The sequence below is a fragment of the Dendrobates tinctorius genome, unplaced genomic scaffold (assembly GCF_039654945.1).
Source record: "Dendrobates tinctorius isolate UK_male_01 unplaced genomic scaffold, ASM3965494v1 ptg000016l, whole genome shotgun sequence".
Lineage (NCBI taxonomy): Eukaryota > Metazoa > Chordata > Amphibia > Anura > Dendrobatidae > Dendrobates > Dendrobates tinctorius.
This window is the reverse complement of record NW_027361684.1, coordinates 80,047,823-80,070,547: the sequence shown is the minus strand read 5'-3', so window position 1 is coordinate 80,070,547 and position 22,725 is coordinate 80,047,823. Positions and strand designations below refer to the sequence as shown.

Sequence of the window (22,725 nt, the reverse complement as noted above, 5' to 3'; positions counted from 1 at the left end):
GGTCACTGCTAACAAAACTAAAGTGGTGGCCGATAACCTAGGCAACAAACAGTACATAATAGAATTAAAAATCTCTTCCTTCTCAAAAATGGAGACATTTTTAATAGCAATAAATTGCAAAGGTGCTTATTTATTCAAGCATTTTACGATATAGCCTGCAATGATCCTCGGTCTACTGAACCACCACATAACCTGCTCTACCCTCTCCTATTGTATCCTCACCCATCCCTGTAGACTTTGAGCCCTCGCGGGCAGGGTCCCCTCTCCTTCTGTACTTGTGTGTCCCTTGTCTTACACATGTTAATTATACTTGTCTATATTTCCCCTTTTCACATGTAAAGCGCCATGGAATAAATGGCGTTATATAAATGCATAATAATAATATTAACCATTCATCATATTGTTGAGGAAACCCCTTGTTACTGGAAGGTCTTTTATACAATCCACCTTATGTTCAGGTCTGTTTGGCCCTTAACCTTTGCCCCAAAGAGTCAACATAAGCAATTCGTGAATTCACTAGATGCCTCAAGGCTAAACTGCGAACATAATTGTAAAACTCAATTTTAGGGTCGTTTAGGGGTAGGGTGACATATATTTTTCTGATTGATAGTCACTTCTAGAACAACAATGCAGCCATAAAAAATGAAAAATCAGCTATCGCTTAGTGTTTATTTGTATTCTTTGCCTCCAGATTTGAGACATTTTGTGCTCCATATTGCTCCATGGTACTGCGTATTTTCTACATTGTAACATCAGTTGACAGCTGTTTCTGCAGTATATGATTTCCAAAGATGGCATCGTGCCAGCTGTATATTAGTTACCTTTCCATATACACCCTCTGGACTCAAAAAAATGAACTATTCTGAAAAGTGCAAAAATGTATCTATCGCGCTATAACTTGTCCAGTGCAGTCGCCCCAAGTTACAGCCCTGAATATGCTATGTCACCATGGCTTAGTGTATACACTGAAGTGATATAGAGCTGATGAACAGAACTTAGATTTACGCTTTATTATTTTTACTGTTTATACTACTTTTTTACTACTTAAAATCATTGGAGAAATTTCTTAAAGGAGCAGTCCAAGATTTGGACAAATCCGGTTAGCGATGTAAGCTGTCCACATTATATTTGGCATACAAGTGTCACCATTGGCACCAAACATGTGCCCTAAATGTATGAAACTTTATGCTTATACAACAAAGGGTATGTTTCCACGGGCCGGATTACATCTGGATTAGCTGCGGATTGGACGCTGCGTTCAATTCGCAGTGTCCAGATGTTACAGCATAGTGGAGGGGATGTTATGAAATCCCCCCCACCACTATGCGTGCGAACACGCATCCAGCGGTCCTGCATTTCCGGACATGTGGCGCGCCTTTTTAGACCCCGGCATATCTGTTTACCTTGCAGTGACGCGCCATCTCTGCAAGGTAAATAACACAGTCCTAGGTATAGGGTGAGGCAATTCCGGATGGGTTCAATGAACACATCCAGAATCACCGTGCGTACAGAAGGGGCGGTGCTTTGGGTGGAGCGGGGTTTCCGCTCCGTTCAAAGCGCCGACAATCTGGACCATGGAGACGTACCCTTACATGAATTTACTGTTGACGCCATTTGTAAAATTAAACTTCTATGTAATATGTATCTTTTTCAGCCTACAGTTGTAAAGTAAAGCTTACCAGTGTATAGCTGGTGTGTATAAATTCTGCAGAAATGGCTTCTGTGTAGAGTGAATAGAGCCTTACAGGTCGGAATTTGTCCGATAGTCAGGGTACCACATTATGAGTTATCTTATATTAGTTTTCAAAATGTTCTACATGCGTGTGTCTACATAAGTAACGTAGGTGAAAATGGTTTTATCTTGTTTTCCAGTTGTGAGGAGGGTCTAGAACATGCAATTCCTCATTATGTTACTACCTATGCACCTCTTCTGCTCGTAATGGTAGCTAATCCAATCTTGTTTAGAAGAACTGTTTTAGCAGGTAAGATGTCATAAACCTTATTTAGTCATGTGCATTGTGCAAGCCTTTGCTACTATATACACAGTTATGGGTAGGCTTAGATATACAGGAATCCAATTTATTATAAGTGTTATGTTAAGTCAAATTATAAAATAAGTGACCAAATTTGAAGGTAAACTTCTCATTTGGTGCATTTACATGAAAAGTGGACATTAACAACAATTTCCACCTAAATATTTCATGATTCCTTTTTAAATATTATGCAAATTGCCTCTTCAGAAAGAAAGAGGACTTTTACTCTACAGCGCCACCTATTGGTAGTAGCGATCCTACAAGTCACAATCAACCCTTTAACGAGTCTTGTAGTATGACTTAGGATACAAGCCAAATATTAAATATTAGTGATTTGACTAAAGGGGGAAAATGGGTGCAGGAAATCAAACTGCCTCGACTTTCTCTCAACAGTACTGCCATGCAGGAGCTGTGCTCTAACACCAGGTAACCCCAACTGGTGTCAACTACCAACTTTCCAACCTGACCTCAAGTGGCTACGTTTTCAATATGTCTCTACAGATTATTTATCCTTTTTCAGGTTGTGTATTAAAAAGAAGAGTTGTTGAGAATGCATGCACTGCCGAGAACAATGATGTATTGTGTCGCAGAAAAGATCATTCCACCCGACAAACATTCATCGGCAGCCTGTTTAAACTGCAAGATTGCTGTGAAACAAACATTCCTAGGAACACTTGTTCTCAGTGATCTTGCAGTGTAGTTCCATCATTATTCTTCTTCCCAACTTTTTGCGGGGTCTTCCTCTATAGTTAAAGGTGGAATTAGAGTCATAGAATCATAGAATGTTAGCGTTGGAAGTGACCTCCAGGGTCATCGTGTCCAATCTCCTGCTCAAAGCAGGATTCACTAAGCCATCTCAGACAGACGTCTGTCCAGCCTCTGTGTAAAGACTTCCATTGAAGGAGAACTCACCACTTCTCATGGCAGCCTATTCTACTCATTGATCACCCTTTCTGTCAAAAAGTTTTTTCTTATATCTAATCTGTGTCTCCTCTCTTTATCTAATCTGTGTCTCCTCTCTTTCAGTTTCATTCCATTGTTTAACCGATTTGTGGTATTAAAGGGTACTTGCTATTAACCTGCAGATATATAGGGTTAATCTGCAGGTCAGTAGCGTTTTGTGCCTGCCCTGGTACATAGAACCCCACTTCCAGGGAGAAATTAACTTTATGACTCCCGGTAGCAATCCAGATTTTGTCATGGGGTGGTGTCGGTGCAGGTTCAGTCAATGCTCTGTGTATAGAGAGCGGCAGCTGTAGTTGTGTCCCCAGGACTGACTGACAGCAGGCTCTACTGCTGAGTTTTGTCAGTCAGTGATGGGGGCATGCTTACAGGCGTCGGTCTCTACGCACAGAGCGGTGACTGAACTCGTGTCAGCGCCACCCTGTGACTGAAGCTGGAATTCTACAAGGAGGAATAAAGTTAATTTCCTCCAGGCAGGTGCTGGGCAATTTCAAAATGCTATTAACCTGCACATTATGCCCATATCTACAGGTTGATAGTGTTGTTTAATGTGACAGGTTCCTTTTAAAAAGAATCTTTCCAACCCCAGGACATATACGACCTATTAATATGGGCATACAGGTAGTATAAATGTTACACAAGTCCTACCTGTATGCCTCATATTAGCGATCTTCTTGTTGAGAAATGTTCTATTCTTTCTTTATGTTAATGATTTCTTCAAGACTTCGGGGTGTGCGGTGCCTGTAAGAAATCCCTGCTTCCTGTCTTCATTGTAATACTTACCCCCCTCCCATCAGCGTCAGTTACGGCCCTGGAATCCTGCGCCTGCGCCCTGCACTCCCTCAGAGATACATACCTCATCCTTCCTCCTGTGGGCACTGCACTCAGGGATCTTCTGATGACCAGGTGTCGGTAAGTCACTGTGACCTCCGGTGTGCGCACTAATAAGATGCTCTCCCAACTTCCTCCCTGCACAGTCATTGCTAGGAACAATTTTGTACATGGTGATGACTATGCAGTGAGGAAGTGAGAAGAGCACCTTATCGGCGCGCATACCAGAGGTGACTGGAGCGGAAGTTGCCGGCGCCTGCGCAGAAGATCTCTGTTTTCCATAAGATTCTGCTGTTTTCTCTAAATATCTGTTTTCTACAGTTCACTTGCAAGTAATGTGCAGAAATCTGTTTATAACATACTTCTTTATTGTTTAACAGTTGCCACATTATTAAAAGGAAGACAAGGAATATACACAGAAAATGAAAGACGTCTAGGAACTGAAATTCAGATACGATTTTTCAAGATCATGTTGGTGTTCATGATATGGTAATGAGTTTCTGTCTTTATTTAGTCGGCTTTGCATCACATGTGTTTTTGTGCCCGCCGAAAAAAGGCAGAAATTGCCAAAAATGAGGTCAAACAGAGAACAACGTGACTCTGTCTGCTTCATTAGAGTCAATGTCAGATATGCCTAAATCCCGTTATTCATGGCTTTAGACTGAGCCACTGATGTGTGGTTAAAATGTGATGTGAACCTAGCCTTAAAATGAAGAAGCAATAAAAAAAAGTTTGGGTCAAATGGATTAAAATTGTAAGAATTTACAGGCAGCACCCAGTGGACAATTTGTCAAAATCATTAGACAGTTTGAATTTCTTTGAAGGGTGAGACCACATGTTGCAGGTGGCTGGTCACGTGTCCTATACTCATGGGGTTGTGGCTGTATAATTTTATGGCACAGTCGTGCAGTCATTAGCTCCCTGCCGCTGGATGGAGTTTCAGCCACGCACCCAGCTTTACCATGAGGTTTGCTTTTAACATATGGTACATCCAAAAGGCGTCCGGAGGGGCAGCTGTCACTCCTGGAGCGGTTGAAGGTCCTGGTGGAATAACATTATTTTACATGCAAACTCCGAAAAACACAAGTTAAAAAAATGTATCTGTCTTCAATATCACTCTGATAACAATAATGTAAAAAACTGCTGCGTTTTAGCGGTCAAGAGAGAGAGTGACTAATGTGTCGTACATCACAGCTGACATTAATATCTGTTTCATCTTTTTATCAGTTGGTTGTCCAATATAATCAATGAAAGCCTTTTGTTCTATCTGGAAATGCAGCCAGACATAAATGGAGATCAGCTGAAAAATGTGAGGAATGCAGCACTTATCACATGGTTCATCATGGTAAGCCAGCCATGAACTCAATCAGCTTCCATTCTGGGTGTAACGAAATATTTTCTAATGTCTTCTGGGGTTTTATCTGTTCTATATTTAGTAATTTATCTAGAAACGTAATAATGAGAAGCTCCACATATGTAAATGTAGCCCTGAATCAAGGTATCTTTAGAGGTTAGAAATATTTAAACAGTATTACTTTATTTTGATGTATACACTTTCTGACTTCTATACTTTTAGGATAGATTCATCCAACTGTGTCTAATCTAATATATAAAGCTCAATGTATGTATGTGTGTATGTCCGAGATTGGCATCTGCACCGTCGCAGCTACAGCCACAAAATTTTGCACAGTCACACGTCTGGACCCCGAGAGCGTCATAGGCTATAATAATAATAATAATCTTTATTTATATAGCCCCATCATATTCCGCAGCGCTTTACAGTTTAACAGTTTCAAAACACAAGTCATAAGTAACAACTTTAACAATACAATAATTAAAGCAAAATAAGACTACCCTGCTCATGAGAGCTTACAATCTACAATGAGGTGGTGGAGATACAAAGTACAGTTGTGTATTTACAATGATGTATTTACAATAATGGTCCAGCCATCTTGAGGGAGTGAGGGATGGATGGAGATCGTGAATGGGCTACTCATGCACACTTACACATAGAATGATTTTGATTAGTGAATGTGATAGGCCGCTCTGAACAAATGTGTTTTGAGGGAGCGCCTAAAACTATGCAAATTGTGGATAGTCCTAATTTCTTGGGGTAGAGCATTCCAGAGGATTGGCGCAGCGCGGGAGAAGTCTTGGAGTCGGGAGTGGGAGGTACGGATTAGTACAGAGGTTAGTCGAAAGTCATTGGCAGAGCGCAGCGGTCGGTTAGGCCAATAGACAGAAATGAGGGAGGAGATGTAGGGGGTGCTGCACTGTGGAGAGCTTTGTGGGTGAGAACAAGTACTTTGAATTGGATCCAATAATGAATGTGCAGCCAGTGTAAGGACTGGCGAAGAGCGGACGCGTCCGAGTACCGATTAGCCAGATAGATGACACTGGCTGCTGCATTAAGTATGGACTGGAGAGGGGATAGGCGAGTAAAGGGGAGGCCAATTAATAGAGCATTGCAGTAATCCAGGCCGGAGTGGATCAATGCTACAGTGAGGGTTTTTGTTGTTTCCATGGTGAGAAAAGGGCGGATTCTAGAGATGTTCTTTAGGTGTAAGCGGCAAGAGCGGGCAAGAGATTGCATATGGGATGTGAAGGAGAGTTTGGTGTGAAATATAACACCCAGACAGTGCGCCTGCTGCCGGGGTGTTATTATAGTGCCACCCACGGAGAGGGAAATGTCAGATTTAGGGAGGTTAGTAACGGCGGGAGCAGAAGAAGTTCAGTTTTAGAGAGGTTGAGTTTCAGATAGAGAGCAAACATGATGTTAGAGACTGCGGACAGACAGTCACTGGCGTTATGTAGTACAGCGAGGGTAAGGTCGGGGAATGACGTGTATAGTTGTGTGTCATCAGCATAAAGATGGTACTGAAAGCCAAATCTGATGGTCTGTCCAATTGGGTCCGTGTAGAGCGAGAAGAGAAGGGGACCAAGGACTGAGCCCTGAGGTACCCCGACAGTGAGAGGAAGAGGAGATGACGTGGAGCCAGAGAACAAATCACTGAAGGAGCGGTCAGAAAGATAGAAAGAGAATCAGGAGAGGGCAGTGTCCTTAATGCCAAGTGACTGGAGCCTAGAGAGTAGGAGATGGTGGTCAACGGTGTCAAAAGCTGCAGATAGGTCAAGAAGAATGAGCAGAGAGTGGTCACCATTACGTTTTGCTGTCAGAAGGTCATTGGTCACTTTGATGAGTGCGGTTTCAGTCGAATGTAGGTGGCGGAAGCCGGACTGTGAAGGGTCTAGAAGGGAGTGAGCGGAGAGGTAACGGGTAAGGCGGGAGTAAACTAGGCGCTTCAAAAGTTTAGAGATGAAGGGGAGATTGGAGACTGGTCTGTAGTTGTTTGTGCAGGATGGGTCGAGAGTGGGTTTCTTTAGTAATGAAGTAACAATGGTGTGTTAGAAGGAGGATGGGAAAATGCCCGAGGAGAGGGAGAGATTAAAGATTGCAGTTAGGTGAGTTGTGACGACTGGAGAGAGAGACTGGAGGAGATGTGAGGGAATGGGGTCGGTAGTGCATGTGTTCAGACGAGAAGAGAGGAGTCTGGAGACTTCTTCTTCTGTGATGGGATCAAATGTGGAAAGTGAGCCAGGGGAGATGCAGGAAGGGATGGGAGTCACAGTACTTGGTGGTTGGGAGCAGATTTCCTGATGGATATTGTCTATTTTTTCTGTGAAGTGGGAGGACATATCATCATCACAAATGTCTGTGATAGGGGCTTGTGCTTTTAGGGGTTGTTGGCTAGTGAGGAGATCAGGGTGGTGAAGTAGGTCTGTTTGGCGAGGTGAAGGGCAGCATTATAGGTTCTTAACATAAATTTGAAGTGGATGAAGTCTTCTGGTGTGCGGGTTTTTCTCCATAGGCGTTCAGCACTCCTAGAGCATCGCTGGAGAAGTCGAGTTTGCGATGTGATGTGAAATTTTAACCCCGCGCATTCCAATTCACCAAACAATTTTGCCCCTAGGTACATAATGGGGATAAAGTGTATGTATGTATGTGTGTATGTCCGGGATTGGCATGTGCACCGTCGCAGCTACAGCCACAAAATTTTGCACAGTCACACGTCTGGACCCTGAGAGATTCATAGGCTATGATGTGAGGTGAAATTTTAACCCCCGTGCTTTCCAATTCACCAAACAATTTGGCCTATTATTCTTATAATTTCTATGGTGTTATCGTCCTTCTGTAAAGCTGGAAATATCACAGGTTATTACCGTGCCAACACAGACCACCCTCTGACACAGTCTGCAGGGAGAGCCCAGTATCACACAGGATAGGATTAGATACACGGCTCAGCAGTCAGTATCACACAGGATAGGATTAGATACACAGCTCAGCACACAGTATCACACAGAATAGTATTAGATAGACAGCTCAGCAGACAGCATCACACAGAATACGCCTCCAGTTTCCAGTTCAAACAGAATAGGATTAGATACATGGCTCAGCAGTCAGTATCACACAGGATAGGATTAGATACACGGCTGAGCAGTCAGTAACACACATGATAGGAGTAGGTACACAGCTCAGCAGTTAGTATCACACAGGATAGGGTTAGATACACGGCTCAACAGACGGTATCACACAGGATAGGATTAGATACACAGCTCAGCAGTTAGTATCACACAAGATAGGATTAGATACACGGCTGAGCAGTCAGTAACACATGATAGGATTAGATACACAGCTCAGCAGAAAGTATCACACAGGAGAGGATTAGGTACACAGCTCAGCAGACATTATCACACAGGATAGGGTTAGATACACAGCTCAGAAACAGGATGTGCCAAAGGAGAGGACATTTTCATTCCAAGAATTCCACTCATTCCATCTGATTTGTTTTTTGATTTTAAACGCCTCCAGTTTCCAGTTCAACTGCTATTTGCAATGTCCATTAACAATGCTCAGGGACAGTCCTTGAAAGTAGTAGGGATCGATTTGCAATCTCCATGCTTTTCTCATGGTCAACTTTACGTGGTCTGTTGGAACTGCTAAAAATCTGTTCATCTTTGCACCGAAAGGAAAAACCAAAAATGTTGTATATCAAAAGGCTCTTGAATGAGTTGAAAATAAACTACTATCAATACTTGGGTAATCGTTTTGTTAATTTGTGTTGCAAATCTGTAGTGTTGAATATATGATGTGAAATGTTTTTATGTGCAATATAATCATTATAATTTGTTATAACTAATCACAGTTGGTTACTATGCCCAGGCAACGCTGGGCTCTTCAGCTAGTTTTGCATAATTGAAAAACTAATCTTTGAAAATAGCACACATAAGGCTTCAGTGTGTATTCTGCTTTTTTTCCTCACTCCCTTAGACTTAGAGGGAATTTGTCAGTAGGATCAACCCTCTTAATCCATCTACATGGGCATGCAGATCCTATAACCATGAATAAAATGATTCCGTCATACTGTATCTGCGATTAGATGTCTTATTCCAGAGAATACCATGTTTTTCATAATTGAGCTTTTCAGGACTTTGGGCTGGACAATGACCTGTATGAGAATCTGCCTGCAGACCTTATTTTAAATTAAAGGGGGCATTACCAGTGTGAGACATGAAATGACTGACACTTTGTTCTCATAATCACTCACAAGCCTGTAATGAGATCAGAATAATCACACTACAGCAGAGCTAACACAGCACAGCAAAGCTAACACAGTACAGCAGAGCTAACACAGTACAGCAAAGCTAACACAGTACAGCAGAGCTAACACAGTAGAGAAAAGCTAACACTAATGAGACAAAGTTAATTTCTATTGTATTAACACATCAGCACTGACGATGTCCTCTCATAGTGCTGGCAGTTTAGTGTGGGGGGGAGAGGCTGTACTGCAGAACTGACCACTTCAAATGTGTTTTCAATGAGACAAGTTTCAATACTGCTGTTGTGTATTAGTTATAATCAGGCACACCTCTGCAGTAAAGCTGCCAGCACTATGAGAGGAAACATGCTGCTACAAATGTGTGTAATGAGATAAAGTTCACTTGTGCTATACTGTGTTAGCTTTACTATACAGAGCTGTTATTAAGAGATGAAAGTGTCAGTCATTATATGTCTCATACTGACAACCCCTCCTTTCATTTATTATAAACTCTAGAGGCAGATTCTCAGGGAGATCTATGTCCGGCCCATAGACCCTAACAGCTCATTTAAATATAAGAGAAATATGGATCTCTCAGGAATAAGACATTGAATTGCAGATATCAATTTATAATTTCATTCAGTTTTTTATGACCTGCACGCCCATATAGACGGCTTAGGAGGGTTAATCCTATTGACAAATTCCCTTTAAAAGGTCAAGTCTAATTTGCCAAAAAAGGACGCGAATAAAACATGCATGAGTCATTGTAAAAGATTTGATGTGGAAATAGCCCCTTTGATTTGTATGGGTCAGTGAGCTGTCATTTTGATCTTACAGAGATAGACTTTATTCACAGGACCATATTTTTGGTCATTAATTCATCAGTAATTGTGAGCTAACACCAGGAATAGCTCCAAAATAAGAACATTTATGAATCTTTCAATTACAGTTTTTCTCTATATGTCCCATTCCCTATTTTGACTGACCAAATACTGATGTGTGAATAAGATCATAAAAGGAAATTTGTTCAGCGTTGTTTTGGTGGCCATGTTGCACAATTGGCAAAATAAATGATTGTTCATTACTTAGAATTAAGATCCTGGAGAACTGACACTGTTTTATTGATTGAACATGTTGGCAAAAATGACAAGTGATCATCAGAATATAAGAAGTTAAAACAAAAATACCAGCTAATATGGCTGTGGATAGTGTTGTACAGTAGGTTTTACAAAAATGATCACCACAAATAAAAAAAAATCATTATCTTTGTAGTAAAAGATTACTAACATATGACACCATTTAGAATTTTGGGTACACATCTATGTCTTGAATTTTATGCGATGTCACAATTATGCATAATCTCTAAACAATTCAATTTTAGGGCATACTTAATCCCATGCAGGGATTCCTGTTTACCCTGGCATTTTATGGATGGACGGGTTGGAGTATTAGCTTCAGGTCTCAGCAAAAAGAAATCCCATGGGAGCCTCTGACCAGCTCATCTGCTGTAGAGACCACACGTAATGGCGTGATGGGTTCCTTCCTGAATTATCCTGGATACATCCAGGACCCAAACAAGGCAGAAATGGGGAATAGCCACCAGACTGACGAAGCACTAAGCATGCTGTCTGAAGGTAATGGGACTATATCCGAGAGGATAACCAGAAATTCTCCAATTTACCAAGGATGGTAGTTATCAGTCATTCCCAGCTATTTGATTTTCCCACTTATTGTCAGATGAATAATATGAAATGTTCAAGACCAAGAATATATTAAAAACAAGTGAATTTCTGACCTGTACACCCATGAAGAAAGTAATTTTGGCTTGGGCCACTGCATATTAAACTTCTCATGCCTCAATTTTGCATTCTCCCAATCAGTGGTTCGCTATAATATAATTAGTATCTTAAAGAAACAGTAATGCATTCGTAATGTCCAAAGACTGCAAGATAATGAAAATCTTATCAATTTCTCAATTATTGGCATGTCATCCGAATATGGCCAATTCAAGTTTTTTGTTAAACGATGCTTTAGGAATTTATTATGTTTTTTTTATGTCGTTTTCTATGTTGGAGCAAATCAGAATTACAACAATAGATGTAACCTACACGTTGATCCAACTGGATCCAACATTCACAATAATTGATACTCACCTTCTCACGGAGTACAATGACCTCTGCGTATAGAAGTCAATGAGTCAGCTCTATACTATTTCTTCTATGCTCCATGTGGCGGCTGTACAGTATATCTATAATTGCTGTTAACAGCAGCTCAGGAAAGATGTCACTGCACAATCATCTATTAAACTTCAAACAAAAACATCTACAATCTGAAAATAAAAACAGATCAGAATAAAATGTAACTCTACCTTGTCTTTTGATCCATAGTGAAATCAAAACTAAAAAAAAAAAAGAATAATAGTTATAGATGGGGATAAACAATTGGTATCAAATCAAAATCATTGCTCCCTAAAATTTTGGATTCAATTTGCATGAAGTCAAAAGGCTACCAAACTTTTGTCATTTTGCAGATTTTTTATAGAGCCATGAAAGTGTAAATGAATGTAAAAGATTGTTTACCTGTCCTAGGAGCACCCCTCACCTGTCCTACTGTTACATCTCATTGCTCGATACACCGCTTGCTGTCTTCTCTGGCCTTTACTCTTCTAATCTTCTTGCACTAACTAGGTCTGACGCAGTCACCCCTGGCACGATGCTCCTCATTGTGCCTCACATGAAAAACTATGTCAAAGATGGAAAACCAAGAGGGGGGAGCGAGCATAGCATTGGGCAAGGAACTGTGGAGGTAGGACAGGTTACGGGCAGATGTAGAACAGGTGTGTATCATCTGTTTTCATGCTTTGGGGTCTAGGGAAATCTCAGAGCATAATAAGATTACTTTTGGTCCTCTTTTGATTTGGACCAAATTGAATCTGCTGACAGGTTCGAATAAAGCTACCCATAATGAAATTTGAGAGATTGCTCAACCGCATACTGTATATAACTGTAATACTTCCTCTTGTTTTTTGCATATCTCAGAAAAGACGAAACACGGTAAGCCAAATATTCCGGAACATATGGGAGAATTCCCTTAAAAAGGGTAGACCCCAGAACTCCCTAAAGAGTTGGACAGTCACTTGCGCACCTCAGAAGCAGAAAGGAGCAGTCCTGAATATTTCTTGTGAATATCCATAGGATGGTACATCATGAGACTTATCCTTGATGTCCTATGCCTATCGAGATGGAAATTTCACTGATTTATTGACATATCATGAACATGTCAAGTCGGGGGAGTGACATAAGGAGTGCAAAGAAGGCTGACAACGGCCGTTTCTCGAAACGGCCGTTGTCAGCCTTCTTTGCACTCCTTATGTCACTCCCCCGACTTGACATGTTCATGATATGTCAATAAATCAGTGAAATTTCCATCTTGATGAGTGCGACCTTTTCTCTTTGCATGGATTCCCAGGATTGACTGTTTCCATGTCTGGCACCCGAGATTCCCAGCTGTTGGGCTTCTGCATGCCGCACATCATTTGAAGTTACACGGTAACAGCGGTGCCGTCCGCTTTTTATCTTGAGTTTTGTGTCCTATGCCTATGGTTTAGGCTGGTTTCACACATGCGTTTTTTTGCGCTGTATTTTAGCGCTAAAAAACGCATGCGCTTTTCCCCCCCTATATTTTGCATGGGATGCGCTTATGTGCGCATACACATGCGTTTGTATGCTTTTTTGTGGTGTGCGCTCGGGCGCACAAAATGCATCCTGTTGCATTTTTTGGGCGTCCGACTTGCCTCAAAAAAACGCATGCGCGTGCAATACGTTTTTTTACAGCAAGACACCCATTGTAAGTCTATGGGTGTGCATACGTACGCATTGGCATGCTCATGTATGCGTTTTTTTGCGCATGTGTTTTTTGTTGACCGTTGGTTAGACAATGGAAATTAGGGGTTTGGGTTAGCGTTAGGGTTAGTTAATGGGGCTTAGGGTTAGGGTTAGGGTTTGGGTTAGAGTTAGTATGGTTTGGTCAAGGGTTTGGGTTTAGGGTTAGTTAGGGTTTAGGGTTAGGGTTTGGGTTAGGGTTAGTAGGGTTTGGTTAAGGTTTAGGGTTAGGGTTAGTAGGGTTTGGTTAAGGGTTAGGGTTAGGGTTAGTATGGTTTGGTTAAGGGTTAGGGTTAGTAAAGTCATGGTTTGGGTTAGTGTTAATCCTAACCCTATCTTGATGTTTTTGGTGAGGCCAACTAATGTTGGAAAAAAACGCAATTGCGGTAAAAATGCACTAAAAACGCATACAAACGCATAAAAACGCTACTTTTTTTCATGCATGCGCATACAAATGCAGCATTTGTATGCGTTTGTATGCGTTTTTTCCATGCATTTTTTTGCAGGAAAAACGCGCTGCAAAAAAAGCAAGTGTGAAAGTAGCCTAAGTCCAGTGAAAACAAGTTATCACCTATCTACAAGATAGGTGATAACTTGTTGATTGGTGGTGGTAAAACTTCTGGAAGCACTTTTATCCCTGTTAGAGTGGAGTGGCAATGTGCATGCTCAACCACTGCTCCATTCTCTATGAGGCTGCCGAGCGCTATGCTCAGCCTTTTCCAGCAGCCCCATAGTGAACGAATGGAACAGCGATCCAGCATCAAACATGACACACTATTTTACAGCAGGGATAAAAGTTCCCCATAGTCAAAAAACTCCTGTTCTGCCAATTGTTGCGGGTCTCAGTGCTCGGATCCCAACCAATCAGAAAGTTATCATCTATCATATCGATAGGTGATGATCTATTTTAACAAGACAACCCCTCACACACAGATCTAACCTCCCCCTTGTGTGGTTTCATCTGCTACAGCCACTTTCCGCTATGTAAAAGGGACATGGTTTGTCAAAAGAGTCAAAAAAGTTGTTTGTTAAAAAAAGTCTTTGGACTTTTAAGGTAAAACTGGAAGACTTAGTTTTGAATAGGACAAATACTGAATACCAAATAAAGATATGAACTACTGTAAAATGTTTTTTTTCATCTTCATTTAGGTTTTCTAACTATAGAAATGGGAAATGGATTATTTTTCTCCATTGCCTGATTGTTTGGTTTGTTGGAAGAGTTTGCTTGGAAGTTTTTTAGTCTTTCCAGTTGTTATGTTTTGGACTTGCTACATGAATGAGTTAAATGCATACCTGCCTATAATTGAAAAATTATTTCTCACAAATATTGAGAGTAAGTTGACCATCTCATTAAAATTTAGGATAACCCTTCAGGTCTGCTGCCTTTGAACACATAATGATTCTAGTCACAGTGCACCCATAATACAGACCTCGACTGTGTGGCCCCAAAGTGGTGACAGACACAGCACCTCCAATTCTGTAGCAATCTTCTCAAAGCTTTGACACCGCACCCCCCTTTTTTGCCTGGTAGGTTAGTCATGGGATCAGGGGCTGACATTAGACCCCTCTGCCTGCACAGTAGTATGGGCATATGGAACATTAATGAACCCAGAGTATGCTTCGGGAAAAATCTACTGATACTGGAGTCCAGCAGGATTTCTTTTTTATGAGTCTCCTACAACATAAAGTAAGAAGAGTGAATGTCAAGTATAGAAAAAATTATAACATTGTCCATGTAACTCCCACCTTGTTACTTGTATTTCTTGGTTAGAGGTTTCTTTTTTACAGAGAACCTGGGTTTATAATCTCTGTGACCTTCTATTGCTAAGTAGGACTAGCAAAATACTTAATTTTATTAATTAAAATGACATGAGATCATGTATAGTTTTAGCCTTTTCTTCTCCAGACCTCTGCTTCCTTTTTCTTCTGCACCAGGAAATGTTATCCTTTCTGTACAGTACTATGTGACTTCTGGGTTGAATTTGTCCTCAGCATATTCCCAGTCTACAACCTTAATGTATTCATATGTAAACCTGCTCTCTACAAAGCATGACTACAGCCTTATTGACTGCTTTGTTGTGAGTCCGGTGTTCTTTGTCAGTGCATCCATGGAACTGAACAGGGTGCATTTGGGAACGAGCTGGTGAGTGGGAAATCAACATTGCAGCCATGTAGAAGATAAATTTAGGTTCTGAGACGAAAGGTCTGACATTTCACTCATATTCTGCACATCAGGACCACATATGACCCTTAATAAAATTTATTGATGGCAGCTAGACCATCATAATGGTTTCCAGGTACCAATATTAATTTGGTTAACTAGGACTATTTTATTTTTTTCTCATAAGGGTTAGAGCTGATAGGCGCTGGCTGAGAGCGATCACAGACCACTCCTGCCGGTGATTCTGCTGCTTCATGTCAACTGAGTAACTCTTCCTTCTCCTCCCTGCTCTGTCAACGGGCCGTGACTGCTGGCGTAATGCTGATTTATAGCAGGCTCCCCGCAGTTGTGCAGCGGGGAGCCGGCTGTCAATCGGCATAATATCGTCAGTCACACCCGTCAACAGAGAAGCGCAGAAGAGAAGCTGTTCTGTTGATGTCATATTACTGGAAGCTGCAGAATTGCTGGAAGGAGTGGTCTGAGCCAGCAAAGACTTGCGGCAGGCATTACAGACTGGTAGTTAACAACTACCTGCTTGGTAATTTTTAGGCCCAAAGTAAAAAATTAAAATTGTCCTTGTAAATTCAACATTTAGAAAATGTCTACCTAGTAGAAGCTGCTTCTTTTTGCCCCAAGCTGAGAGTCTTACACTTGCCATAGATTTAGCACATAGGGCAATATATGGTCTACATGCATGTTCCCCACATCACAAACCGCAGACATTTATAGAAAGTACTGAAAATGACAATCATTTGTATCCCACTTACTCCAGGACACTGCTGTTTATTTAGCTGATGAAAGCAGTGTGCAGAGCGAGACATGAAGGAGAATGCTTGCGGTGCCATTGTTTGATTTTCTAATGTCAGTTTTTCCATGACAGCTCTGCGCTAACAGAGATTTCTGTCCATCACAAGTTCTGGGAAGAAGTGTATCTGAATAAATGCAGAAATAAGAAAGGTTTATATTATAGCGACGGCAAAATGACTTAGGGCATTGGATTAACAGAATATAGAATATGGATATTTTTATCCTTTGCCACTTTTGCAACTCCAGCTATGTACTTGGAAATCTCTTGATACAAGAGTGGGGTAAACCTAAAGCAGGGGATTCAGAGGCGCTCCCCTGAGCCCTGAGATTGAACATCTGATGGTTGGATAATTGTTCACGTTCCCTCATTGAACCCTTTTGTTAACAATTCCTTTTGTTCTTATCTGTAATACACTATCCATATTGCTCCATCCTCTGCATACATGTGCAGTTTGCCAGGGTCTGTAGTAGGGACCACTCCTTGCATCTTCTCTCTTAGGGTACACTGGGCACCCAGTCACCAATCTACTAAATAGAAGCACCCATGGTACTGGGAGTCCTAAACTATTGTTTTATTAGGTATTAACAGCATTTCATTGGAATAAATGGAATCTCAATTTCACCCTCTTACCCTCCATTATTGATATGTAGGCCACCTGCTCTGTTTAACCCTCATCTAGACCCTGATTTCATGCATCACGCCTAACTATGTCATTGCTTTTACACAGCATCATTTTTATGAAATTGCAATATTTCCTGTAAGGGTTCCTGTTCCTGCACAGGGCACCTCAATGGGGAACCAGGAGGGGATGACTAACACTTTAACATATTTTTTTCATCATGGGACTTTTCCATTATCATTATGATAGGTGGGATATGATGTCTGAAACCTCCACTGTTTATGATACTGATACTGAAGGGGTGGCTGCGCCAGTTTAGTGCTGCTTCCATCTCTCTATTTTGTCTTCGCACAGCAGACCTCAGTTACCTAGATGTCAGGCGGACTGCTGCATGGTGTCATTTCAGCTACAGTAGCACTTCTTCACCTTTATTCTTAGGATTATTAGACCTCCACCACTTATAAACTGATATCATAAAGTAAATCCTAGCAATGTACCATCGCTTTATGGGATGGAAAGCCCCTTTAAAGGAAATATATCAGCAGGATTTTTCTAAGTAATCTGATAGCATCAGAGACCCTGATTCCTGTGATATATCACTTACTAGATTGCTTGGTATAGCTTGGATAGAATCCCTGTTTTCTCTGCTGTACATGTAGCAGTAGTCATAATGCTGATCTGTGTATAACCCCGCCAACACCCCTGATTGACATCTTGCTGTGTATGTTTTGCATTGTAAGCAAGCTGACAATAAGAGGGGGGTTACACAGATTAGCTTGACTGGCCTGCATGTGAAGCCTAGTCCTCCATAATCTCCTGCTGATAAAACACTGATTGCAATGAAACTACAGCACACAGCCTAATAAGTGACACATCCCTGGAATCAGGCTCACTCGCCCCATATTATGCTGCTCTCATATTAAATAGCAAAAACCTGCTGACAGATTCCCTTTAATAGCATGTGTTTTAGTTCTAGATGTCAAACTATTTCACAGAAAATATTAAGTGGGCTCACAGTTTATTCTTACGCATGTACAATTAAAACATCAATCTTTATTTCTATATATTAAAATTGATACCAAAAATATATCACATCACACCTACACCAAAAACCAATTAGAAATGATCACCATAGGAAGATGCCTGTCCATACACTAGCCTGAGAATCCCTACCTGACAGCGGGGATTGGCACCCTGGAACCTGCGCAGTGGCGCCCCCGCTCCACGACGGCTCTCCCTGCTCACCCTGTATAGCCCTGTTGTGGCAGGGGTGTGAACAGGTGTTTAGGTAGGTGAGAAAGAAATGTAAGAGGTGTCTAGATTTTTTTCAGTTGATAATTCCAAGATCTAGATAACTTAATTAAATCAATAATTTGGACAATACAGAACAGTGTGCAAGATTAACAACCAAGAAGAAGGAGGATCAGTATAGAATCATTTTAGGGAGCCAAGAAGATGAAGAACTAGTACTGACTCAGTTAGAGAAGTCTACATATACATTCAGGCAATACTGATTTAATAAAGGCATGACGCTACGCTGTGCCGCACACAATTTACCCTGATTTTTATTAAAATCTGAGTAGAAAATGAATTTATGCTTTTCAAGATATTGTTGGAGTAAACTGCAGTATATATTAGAAGGTTGTAACATTTAAAATAAATATTTTGAAAAATACCTCGATGCCTTTTATTTATTGCATACAGTATATCTATAGAGCATTTTGCCCAACTAATTTTGCTGACATTGGCAATATGTCTGCATTACGACCCAGCTACTACTGCTGTAGCTCTTAGGTTTCTCTTTTCCAAGGACAATTCCACTTAAAGGTGTTGTCTGAGATAGAACAAAATTGGGAAAAAGACTGGTATTGCTGTAAAATATCAAAATAGGCATTGCAAACTTGTAGATTCCCCTGCCACTCCTGAGCTGCCTCCTTGCCGCTCCCCGACTTTCCTCATTTGCAGGCTTGTAGCGGTGACGTCCCATTTACAACACGTGATTAGACAGTCGACCACCAGCCTCGACGTTGAAGCCAGGAGAGCAGGTATATTTTTCGCTGAGACCTGTTTCCATGAAAGTATACCTTAAAGATCAGCTCTTCCCAGCTCGGCTGCAGGTTTTTTGTGGGTCTCTCCCTCATGTACATATTGGGATAGATCATAGAACTGTTAATCATCCACAGCAGCACTGGGAAGAGCCGGCAGAGGACAGAGCTGGGGTAGTCTTGTCTTTGGCTATGGTTCCTGACCAGATCTTTAAAGTGCATTTTTTTCTGAAAGGCCTGAGCAATTTCGAGAAAAACATACCCGGCTGTAATCATGGAGACATGAGCTTATCCATTCTGCCCATGATTTGGGCAGCAAGTATCATTCACCTATAAAAAGGGATTTTTTGTAAATAAAACTATTTTATTCTACAGGGTGAGCCATTTATATGGATACACCTAAATAAAATGGGAATGATTGGTGACCCAGATCTGCTGAATTTGCAGAATGGGCAAAGCAAAAATTGGAACAGGATTCTCAGTTTACACAGAACATTATGTTCAGTGATGAGACTTTTTTGGGTGGGCCATTTATATGGATACACCTAAATAAAATGGGAATGGTGACAGTTTTCTTGCGTAGGGTGTCTTGCATTGAAATCTGCTGCAATGACCCGGGTACTGCGCTCACCAGACATCAACACAATTTCTATCCACTCCTCACGTGTTAACCTCTGCAACATGTCAATGGCTGTAAACAAAGAGAAACTTCTAAATAACTCATGAAAGAATAAAGTTACGTTAAAACCAAGCACACCTTTGTTTTTCTTGTGAAAGTCTCAATATGTTTGATGTGTCACATGACCGTCTTCCCATTGAAAAAAATAAAGTTGGATCCAAAATGGCCGCCATGGTCACCACCCATCTTGAAAAGTTTCCCCCTCCCATATACTAATGTGCCACAAACAGGAAGTTGATATTACCAACCATTCCCATTTTATTTAGGTGTATCCATATAAATGGCCCACCCTGTAGATTTGATGAGGTCTGATTAGATATGATATCTATGATTTCTTGTTATTTTTGTGTTCTGTCTAAAACTGACCTGTAAAAAGAAGATAATAAAATAATTACAAGTTTTAATTTAAGGGGAATCTTTCAGTAGGTTTTTGCTGTTTAACCTGTGACCAGTATGATTTTGGGAAAGGGAGTCTGATTCCAGTAATGTAATCACATACTTTTTTGTCAGTTGTGGTTTCAATACAATCAGTGTTTTATCAGCAGGAGGTTTTCATTAGAGGACTAGATCTTACATGCAAGGCAGTCCAGCTAATCTTTGTAACCCCTCCCCCACCACTGATTGGAAGCTTGCTGACAGTGCAGCTGCCAATCAGGCTTGTGGGCGGGGTTATACAGAGCTCAGAATTATAGCACTGCTGCATCTACTACTGGAATCAAGTTCTCTGCCCCTACATCGTGCTTCTCCCTGATTACATTGCAAAAGCCTGCTGACAATGTAAAAAACTACTTAACCGGCATATACCTTCTTTTTTACAAGAACAAATGGGAAAGCACATGGCATAAAATATAAAGAATACATGAATTGATGGGTGTCCTGAATACGGGTCTCTTTTGTTTTGCTAGGTTCTGAAGCTAGCACAATTGAAATCCACATATCCAATGAAGTGCCAGATTTTCATGACATAGAGGCTGACGATGAATCAGTGGAGAATGACTGTCACACTGAACCAAAGGATGCAGACTGAGAGTCACAATACCATCAAATCATAGGACTCTCAAGAATTTGCATTGTAATGTTTACCCCATTAAAAGAATATTGAGACTGTTGGCGCATTTATAGATCATTACCTGGAAATATTACACATCAATAAAGCTTATGAGCAGTTAGGACACAAAGGCCGAGTTCAAACCTGGCAGAATTGTTGCAGTTTTGGTGATTTTTAAATCTGCATCATATGTTACATATATTTTATTTTTTTACTTATATACAACGATCATATTCTACAGGGCTTTACATACATAATCATCCTTTTCTGAGTGAAAATCTGTGACCTTCATCCAATGCAATACAAAGGGTGAAATGAGTAGCAAAATCAGTGCCAAAATCGGCTTTTAATGCTTGGAAATTTTTGTTGTGAATTTGCACCAAATTCCTAGTGGGATAAACATGGTTTGATTGTGATAGTCAGACATTGCTGTGGGTGAAGCAGTTATCACCTATAAAATCAAGAGAGAGACTAACTGCTTTACCGTATTGGCTTACCCCTAATGCAATGGCTGATCGGTGCACTAGCTCCTTATCTTTGGTGGCATTTCTCCATATTTGTTCACCAGTGTCTTACATAACATCTTGTTGTCTCCTCACAGCAATGGAGGTTTGCCATGTTCAATATAACTGTGGTAGCCAGTCATAGGCTGTATTGATGACATCCCCAGAGTCAAGAACTCACTGCTGTGGTCAGTGATTAGTAGCAACTGTGACGGCTGAATCTTGGACGAGGGACAGCCACAGTTCGAGCGGTACAGTAACAATCAGCAGACACGCACAAAGATTTAATGTGAATATTTACTAGCCAGTTTATAAAACAAAGAAAAGGATGGTAGGTAAGCAGTGTATAAGTAACAAGTACAGTGACAGCAGTTACTCTCTATAACGCCGACTAAGAGTATACACAGTTACACTTAAACAGAATTAACAGATATATGCAAGCAAAATACAATGCGATTAAGCCTTTCTATGCATAAATCAATAATATGACAGTTTTGTGCCAGTACTTTAGTAATCGCCTACTTGGAGCAGCTTTCGTGTCTCTTACAGAAGAGGCCTTTTCTCCTAACTACTGTAAATGGACTTCTATAAGGCTATTCATATATGTGTACAGTATATATATTCAGATGTACTGTAAGATGGTGCAGATAAGCCCTGAACTGAAACTGAAGTAGAAGGGTCCTTGCTGGGCTAAGTGACGAATAATCACAAACACCATCCTGAAGCTCTTAGGGAATGCCAATCTCTCCAACACAGGGTTTTCCTAAGTCCTTAGAGATAAGGCCTCACATGGCCTAGCCCAAGATGCTGTGTACTTGGTTGTCCTCACCGAGTTGTCTCACATTAAGCCCAACAACGTGTCCCAGAGTCACTAAAAACAGATCCAAAGACGCACATGTGGTAATGGCAGGTACGCAGGATGCAGTGACGAGACGCAAGACAGATATGACTTTAAACGTTAACTTTTATAGATAAATGCTGTTAGGGCTATTGTTACGCAACCAACAGAATAACAGTAGTTGTCCTCGCAGGGAGCCAAAACACATAAACAAGGATTGGGAGAACACAACTAATCCGGCAAAGACCGGTCACTATATGGCTACGTAATGGCCGACTACGGTTCCTTAGTCACTATGTATCACTTATCCGTCCTGACGTCCCTCGGCATTCGGTTCCACAGGGTGTCTGCGTCGCAGCCACTGGGCCCAGCCACTGAAGATCTGGCGTAGTCTTCGGGCGTTCTGACGCCCAGGAGGAGCAGGGGCACAACAGGCCCGCGGAGAGTTCTTTGGCGTGATGTCCCCCGGCGGAGGCAGCGGGATACCGCCTGGGAGTGGGAGAGTGGAGGTCGCAACTCCCTGACAGGGACTGGCAGCAGCGGTGATAAGTAGCGGTTGATAGGCCACAGGCACAGTCTGAGGCCACACTGGAGGATCCGCAGCGGGCACAGGCTCAGTCTCTACCGCAGACTGGAGCGGGGCAGTGGCAGCTGCGGGCGGCAAAGGAGAAGTCACCGCCGGAAGTGAAGTGGTGATGATGGCTGCGGACTGCTGCGAG

At 41.4% G+C, this 22,725-nt stretch overlaps 1 protein-coding gene across 1 annotated transcript in view; it reads left to right on the top strand.

Annotated features, from left to right (window-relative positions):
• The window catches only part of GPR143 (G protein-coupled receptor 143), a 65,881-nt gene extending 45,155 nt beyond the window's left edge, over window positions 1-20,726 (top strand). The window contains exons 5-9 of the mRNA XM_073565982.1: window positions 1,873-1,982; window positions 4,208-4,316; window positions 5,055-5,172; window positions 10,806-11,058; window positions 20,523-20,726. Coding sequence (XP_073422083.1) covers window positions 1,873-1,982; window positions 4,208-4,316; window positions 5,055-5,172; window positions 10,806-11,058; window positions 20,523-20,644 — 712 coding nt within the window. The 3' untranslated portion in view covers window positions 20,645-20,726. The remainder of the gene's footprint in view (window positions 1-1,872; window positions 1,983-4,207; window positions 4,317-5,054; window positions 5,173-10,805; window positions 11,059-20,522) is intronic.
• Window positions 20,727-22,725: the final 1,999 nt, after the last annotated feature.